The sequence below is a fragment of the Rattus norvegicus genome, chromosome 2 (assembly GCF_021556685.1).
Source record: "Rattus norvegicus strain SHRSP/BbbUtx chromosome 2, alternate assembly SHRSP_T2T, whole genome shotgun sequence".
In the NCBI taxonomy this organism is placed as follows: Eukaryota; Metazoa; Chordata; class Mammalia; order Rodentia; family Muridae; genus Rattus; species Rattus norvegicus.
Window position 1 is genome coordinate 23,768,844 of NC_141535.1, and position 8,001 is coordinate 23,776,844.

At 42.1% G+C, this 8,001-nt stretch overlaps 1 protein-coding gene across 1 annotated transcript; it reads left to right on the plus strand.

Moving 5' to 3' along the window:
- The first annotated feature begins 1,830 nt into the window (after positions 1–1,830).
- Positions 1,831–3,401, plus strand: Rps23 (ribosomal protein S23). Its single transcript, NM_078617.3, has 4 exons — positions 1,831–1,873; positions 2,277–2,436; positions 2,984–3,104; positions 3,216–3,401. The coding sequence occupies exons 1-4, from the start codon at positions 1,870–1,872 to the stop codon at positions 3,360–3,362; spliced, it is 432 nt and encodes a 143-aa protein (NP_511172.1). The 5' UTR covers positions 1,831–1,869; the 3' UTR covers positions 3,363–3,401.
- The last annotated feature ends 4,600 nt before the right edge of the window (positions 3,402–8,001 follow it).

Sequence of the window (8,001 nt, forward strand, 5' to 3'; positions counted from 1 at the left end):
AGTTGAACCCTGTGCATGCTAGAGAAGTGTTCTACTACCGCTACATCCCAGCTCTTTCTGATGGAGGTTCTTCATTTTAAGTGATCGAATTATTTCTCTTTACAAAAGTACTTTTCTTCCCAAGTTCAAATAAATATCAATATCTGTTTTCTTATGGATTTTGTTGTAGATGTTTAAGCCCTTAAGACAGCTGGGGTTTCTGACACTATTGCTGATGCCAAGAAGCACTTGCTGACAGGAGCCTAATATGGCTGTTTCCTGAGAGGCTCTGCTAGCACCTGACCAGTACAGATGCGCATTCTCACAGCCAACCATCAAACTGATCCTGGGGATACCAACGGAAGAAGTAGAGGAAGGACTAAAGGAGCTGAAGGGAATTACAACCCAATAGGAAGAACGATAATGTCAACCAGACCCCCCAGATCTCCCCCTAAATCACCAGCGGAAGAGGAAGAGTACACATTGAGAGAGCCATGGCTCTAGATACATTTGTCCAACATCAATGGGAGGGGAGGCCCCTGGTCCTATGGAAGCTTTATGCCCCAGCATAGATAGCCAGGACGGGGAGGCAGGGGTAGGAAAGTGGGTGGAGGAGCACCCTCATAGAGGCAAAGGGAGAGGGAGGAATTAGATGGGGTGTTTGTGGAGGGGTCACCGGGAAGGGGTATATTATTTGAAATGTAAACGAATAGTGATTAATTGAAAAAAAAAGATAGCTGGGGTTTAATTTTAGTGGAAGATGGTGATCCATTTTAATCAGAGAAGTCATTTTTTAAATTATTTTTTAAAGTTCTTGATCAACTAAATAGATATTATGAAATTATATATTATATATAATTATATATTTATAATATATACTTAAATATATTATATATTTACATATGTGTGCATTAATATAAATATGCATTATATAATAATATGAACACCATGTGGTTGCTGGGAATTGAACTCAGGACCTCTGGAAGAGCAGTCAGTGCTCTTAACCACTGACCCATCTCTCCAGCACCAGCGATACCTTCTTAAATGTACCCCTGCATACAAAACTGTACTTTTCTATAACATCTGTCAGTATATAAAGATATTCTTTATATTTATGTACTCTGGCCCTTTACCTAGAATATAAACTTAACGAGCAGAAATTTTCATTCTCTTAACTGCCAAATCTCCAGTGCAAAGCCATTAAAATTTTCGTTCAGTGGCTCAACATTCCAGAAAAACGTTGTATTTACGTCATTTACAGGAAACACTCGTATTGTAAAGGTACTACAATTAAGCAAGGATTCACAATCAACAAATGCAAGCTCACTGTTTAAAAGCTCAAGTCTGGCTAGATTTTTCATCACTGAATCATTGCCTCATTAAAATTTATAATTTACTGTGAAGCATGTGAACCTGTAAGCAGAAACCTCATTTCCTAAATACACTTCAACTTCCCACCTCTCAGTGAAACTGGGTACCGCCCTTTCTGCCAAGCCCCACCTCGCTCCGCCCTCTCCGAATTAACACCGCCCAGTCCTGCACCTGAGCGGTTTGCATGGGACGCCTGCGCAATGAGTAATTAGCGCAAAGATTTCTGGGATTGGTAGTCCGTATACCTCTATCCTTGTCATTTGCCTGAAAAAAAAAAACAGCGTAAATGAGATCGCTTTGAATTTAATGAATATTAAATAAAACTCAGATTGTGTCTCAGAAAAGCGGAGGCACTGAGTCGTTTCCAAAGATCATCCCTCCACTCACCTACACACAGCGGTACAGGCGCCGCTCGGACGGCCGCACGGGGCCCTTGGCTGGGGCGGGGCTTCCCGCAATGCCTTGTGGGTCCTTCCTGCCTCTCTTCTCTCTTTCTCTCGGGCCCGTGGCGCCGGCAAGATGGGTGAGCTGTGTGGGCTGGATTGAGGGGCTGCTGGAGGGACCTAGAGCTCGTAGTACGGGCTGTCGTGGGTCGATACAGCGGGGAGCAGGTTGTATCCGGGCGGAGGCCGGGTGAAGGGGCGCCGGCTCGCGGGCACGTGGCCGTGCGGATGAGTTCCTGCGGCCTACGGGCTGCCTTGCCGGGCCCCTGCTCCAGACCCATTGCACTAGAAATGTAAATAAACTGAAAAATCCCTACCCAGGTTTTGTGTGCATCTCTGAATTAGTTAGGGAATTTCGAGGGTAATTGATCCACGGGCTAAGAGGAGACGCAGGACTCGGACGTAAAAGTACCTCCTGCCGATGATCGTGTGTGGAAGCGCGAGTTCGAAGGGTTTACAGAGGGTTCGGTGTTTCTTTTTCAGGTAAGTGTCGTGGTCTCCGTACTGCCCGGAAGCTCCGCAGTCACCGACGGGACCAGAAGTGGCATGATAAACAGTACAAGAAAGCCCACTTGGGCACAGCCCTGAAGGCCAATCCGTTTGGGGGTGCCTCTCACGCAAAGGGAATTGTACTGGAAAAAGTGTAAGTGAAAGGCTCCCTAAAAGCGTTAGTTTACCGTAATTGAGAACGAACTGATTCTTAAAAAGTTGCAAATGATCGTGTGCCTGCGTTGGTCTGGGTTTTATTAGGAGAGAGAATGGCAAGTATCCTTGCTTATGTTAGGACTACTGCTGGGGGTTAGTAAAGTTTTTAATTTCAACTGTAGTCTGGAAGGCGTGAAAGGTAACAGGTAATAATACATACTAATGCATATATTGAACAGTGTGGGAACTGTACCATAACCAGCTGGTACAGTTCTTAGGACCTTTTTGGAGTTGAGAAAATTACTTTTCTAGCATGTTAAGGATGCATTGACTTTCTAAAATGGTGATGTTTTTTGTGTAGTGTTCACAAATTTAGCAACACTAATTTTTACAACTCTAGTTTACTAGTTCTGTTTTGTCTGGGGAAACTTCTTTGAAATGGTGGCATCTGCAGGATTTGAGATTGGATTGAGTAGGAACTGCTTCTGCTTTATTAGTAATCGTTTTTTAAAACCTTATTAACTCACGTGCCATTGATGTTGCAGAGGGGTTGAAGCCAAACAGCCAAATTCTGCCATCCGGAAGTGTGTCAGGGTGCAGCTCATTAAGAACGGCAAGAAGATCACAGCATTCGTGCCCAATGACGGTTGCTTGAACTTCATTGAGGTGACTTGTCTTATGATTGTGCTGGGGGGGGTCTTTAAATTATTTACTCTGGGAAGTGGGTATTTCTTTTAATTGCCAGTAATGCCTATGATGGACTTTATTTTATTTCAGGAAAATGATGAAGTTCTGGTTGCTGGATTTGGTCGCAAAGGCCATGCCGTGGGTGATATTCCTGGAGTCCGCTTTAAGGTGGTTAAAGTAGCCAATGTGTCTCTTTTGGCTCTGTACAAAGGCAAGAAGGAAAGACCAAGATCATAAAATTTTGACAATGGAAACAGAATAATAAATTTTCATATCCAGAAAAAATACTTTGTGTCTTACTTCCTGCCCTGAAACGCCAAATATATCTGGCTTTTACCAGGTATAGGAGACAGTTGCTAAAATATTTTGTAATGTAATATTTTGTAAGTGGGGCTTGTTCCACACAGTTACAGCATAGACATAACCCTGTGACAAGTGAACAGTGTCATTGTGCACAGGACTCTAAAAGTGCTCTGCATTTCTATTTCTTGGCAGTTCAAGTTTAATGTTGTCATCTGTACTATAATTTTCAGTGTTTGTGAGTGAGAATTCTTAGCATGCAGAAAGTTCCTGAGAGTCCTAGAAAAGACTGCCATTTCGTGGGACTATAATCCCAGTCCTTGGGAGCCTGAGGCAGGAAGAATGTTTTGAGTGTATGGAAAGGGGTGCAACCCACGTCATCTGTGCATTAGGTGATAGTGCTAAGGAGCTTGGGCCAAGGTAAACTTGAGAGCACAGGAAAAGGCTTGAGTAAGGGAGAGTCCATACCCTACCTTAACAGTGAAGTACTTGGAAACTGCAGGACCAGTTTAAATTAAATGGATAAAGAACAACCCATGTCAGCTTTGCTCTTGCTGGTTGACTATATTTGTACTTAATTGGCTCAAACCATTCTTCAATCTCTGCAAAGCCTCACCTTTACCTTTTAAACCTTGCTGGTCACGGTGTTCTCTGTCTCAAGGGGAGATTATAAATGAAAGATGATTATATCTGCACTAGGGTAGAGCAGGTCTGCCTGTAGATTCTATACAATGTTTCATAGGTGGGAACCTTAGCTGAGGCATCCACTGGTCAACTGGTGTTTCAGACTTCACTGGTCAACCCTACCAGGGAGTGCATTTATGAACAGGCTTCTTGTGACATCTGGCATGGGTATATAGCTACTATTAGGACAATGGGAGGAGAGTTGGAGCTCAGGCTCCCAGGGCCAGGGAGAACCTTGTTCTCCATCTTTGTACAGCTGAACCTGGACTCAACAGCGTCTTGTGTATTTAACTCTTACATGTTTCCCCCAACCCTTTTTAAACCAGCTACATAGCCCCTCAGTACAGTGGCTACCAAACTCAATCCAGTGTGTGGAACTGATTTTAAATTCCTCTGTGACCATCGGTGTTGGTAAACAAAGCCCTATCCTTTACATTTACGTCTCCATGTCTTTTCCCAATGAGCAAGAAAGCTGTGGCAGAGGCTCACACCTTTAATCTCATCAGGGAAGGAAGACTGGGCTTGACGGTCAGTAAGGATCATAATGAAGCCTTCTTAAAAAAATGGTCTGAGAAAGGAATGAACAACTTGGGACAGTTTCTGCCCCTCTTTCAGAATGGAGAACATTGTAAAATGTATGGAAGAACTAGGGTAATTTAAAAAATATTACGGGTGACTTGACTTTCAGGCAATTTATAGCTGCAGTATTAAGACTGATGACAAAAATGAGTGGTGAAATTCTAGTTTCTAAACAGGGACAAGGTGAATCAAGAAACAAGCATCTTTAACCTGTGTTAAGGTAAGGTCCTTAGTTGTTCCTCCAAGGATGTCTTATAAAAGATGTGTACAGCACACCAAGACACTTTGTTAAATTTTGGGTTTGGTCAAGTTTTTAAACTAGTGTTTTTGAAGATCTAAAATTAAAAGGCAACAAGTATTTTCAAGTCATATACTCAAAGGCTTTGTATCTGCTTGCTAACTTCAGAAGTAAAGCAGTCCTATTAAAATCACGCAGATTATAATCTATGCAGGGTACTTGCAAAATACTAAACTGGATCTCCCATCTATCTGTTGGGATTGGCAATTCTGTATGAAGTTATGCAGTACACATAGACCTAAGCCATTAAATTCCCAGGTAGTTACACAAAATATATGCCCATAATTTAAATCCTGTGCACAAATATTTATGGTAACTTTGTGACAGCCAAGGACTAGAAATAAATCTACAGGAGAGGCAGCTAGCTTGTGGTATATTAAAAAATGATGTACTATTTAGCCATAAAACTATTGCTGGGACTAGAGAAACAAGTTAGTGGTTTACACACACACTTGGACCTGGGTTCTCCACATGTCCAGCAGAACACAACCATAACTGCAGCTCTAGGATATCTGAAACTTTTCTGGCCTCTCCAGGGACCACTCATTGTGCTCAGATCTTCACACAGACAAATGTTCGTGTGGTTTTTAAATAACATAATGAAATCGGTGTACTGTAGCAACTAGAAATACAAGAAGGCATTTTTAAAAGGTTATACTGTATGTGTGGTGGTTTCAGTATTCTCGGCCTATGGAGTGCTACTGTTAGTAATATCTAGTAAGAACTACCTACTCCCTCTGCAGGTCCTTTACCAGTGATCTGGACCATAGGCTTTGCTGGCTAGTTCCTTGTCACCTTGACATCAGCTAGAGTCATTTCCATTCATTCTGTATTTTACACATTGTATTGTGTGTACACACACGGTCCCATTATTACATGCCTTTTTTCTCTTTCCTATGCTGTGTGTACACTCATCAGGCAGGATTCTTGATCTAGTTTTGTCCTACAGATGAATTTTAAGAGGTGTAGGAACATCCCTATATGAGTTTCTGGTAGAGTTGTGTGTGTACATGCCCACGCTCACTTGAGCCTTAGTGGTTAAGAGCACTGTATGCTCTTTCAGATGTCCTGTGTTAATTCCTAGCAACCACATGATGACTCAAAACCATCTATAATGTGGTCTGATACTCTCTTCTTGAAAGGTGTATATGCAGATAAAGCATTGTATACCAAAATATAAATATGAGGCTGAAGAGATGGCTCAGCGGTTAAGAGCACTAGCTGTTCTTCCAGAGGTCCTGAGTTCAATTTCCAACAACTACATGGTGGCTCACAACCATCTGTAATGAGATTTGATGCCCTCTTCTGGTATGTCTGAAGACAGCTACAGTGTACTCATATACATAAAATACGTTTTAAAAAAAGGATTTTTACTGTGCATGAGTATTTTGCCTCAATGTAGACATGTATACCATGTGTGTACAGTTCTCATGAAAACCAGAAGTGAATGTTGGGTCCCCTAGAACTGGGGTATATAGTTAACATTTGTATTGTAGTGAGGAAGATCACAAGTAACATGGGGAGCAAATAGTTTATTTTATTTTGCACTTCCAGGGAACAGTTCATCCCTGAGAGAGGTCAAGGCAGGAACTCAAGGTAGGAACTTGGAGGCAGGATCTTAGGTATAAGCCATGCAGGGAATTATTTACTGTCAACACACTTCTTCCCACCCCATGAACGGACCTGTGGGGGACAAACCACATCACTGATACCTCCTATGGAACCTGTAAAATGCACCTGGCCATTCTGCTGTGGTTGTACTCAATGGCTTGATTACAGTCATTGAAAATGAAATTTGCCCAAAGATTCTGGTAAATTTACAATCACAACATGGGTATGAAGCCCACCATCAGAGAAAAAAGAAATGAACCAAAACACCAAAGTTTAGGGGTTACATGTCTTTGTTTGTTTTCAGTAAGTTACTTATTTTATATATGTGAGTACACTGCCGCCATCTTCAAACACACCAGAAGAGGGCATCAGATCCCATTACAGATGGTAGTGAGCCACCATGTGGTTGCTCGGAATTGAGCTCAGGACCTCTGGAAGAGCAGTGAGTGCTCTTAAGCGTTGAGCCATCTCTCCAGTCCTAAGGGTTACAATTTTCAACGATTGAAAAACAGATCAAAAATCAATGGACAAGATCAAAGAAAAAGTCTGTATTCATAGAAACAAATGGCACAATGTCTGTAATTTGTTGTAAGGCCCTGGAACAACTGAGGAAGTAAGTGAAGCAAATACAACGCCGTCTTGGTGCGCTCATTCATTCTGACTTTTAGATGTGTGAGGGATCAAGCCAGTCTCCACTTTTATGTTTAAAATTTTCCATAATTTAGAGTTTTCCATACATTCTGATGGTGTAGCCACAACACTGACCATACAAGAACATCTGTATAGCTGCTGAGTACGTGGACCATCAGTAAAATAAAGATGTGGGGACAGTCAAGTGACAAATGTTGTGTAGAACATTTATTTTTCTTGCTTGAGTAGAGCTTTGGTAAGTGGGCCTACCTGGCTTGGCAGTCATTATGTAGCCCAGTGTGGCCTTGGACTCATGGTAATCCTTCTACCTCAGCCTCTCAAATGCTGGGATTATAGATAGCTAAAAACCCATTGCATAGTAGTCGTGGCTACTTTCATAATGTTATCGTCCTTCAGCCTCTGGCTCTGTGATTACCGAGGTAAATCAAGCCTCCAACAGAGACATAGTGAGTGTGATTTGCCAGGCAAAGCCTGGGAACTGCTAATCATCAAACACTGCAGATCTGTTGAACTGTGTGGTTTCCTGTTAACACCGCGTAGCACCTTTGCTAGCATTCTTCTTTGTAACTAGGAATGGCTTCAGGACATGTGACACTTCTAAAGAAGTCCAAGAACGTATCACAGAGCTATGGGCTTATTATTAGATAGGTTGATTTGAACATAAAATACATGTGGGGTTGGTCACTTTTAATACTTTTCAAAAGAGGACTAACTCTGAAGGGCACTTGGCACCAAGACCACTAGATGTCGCTG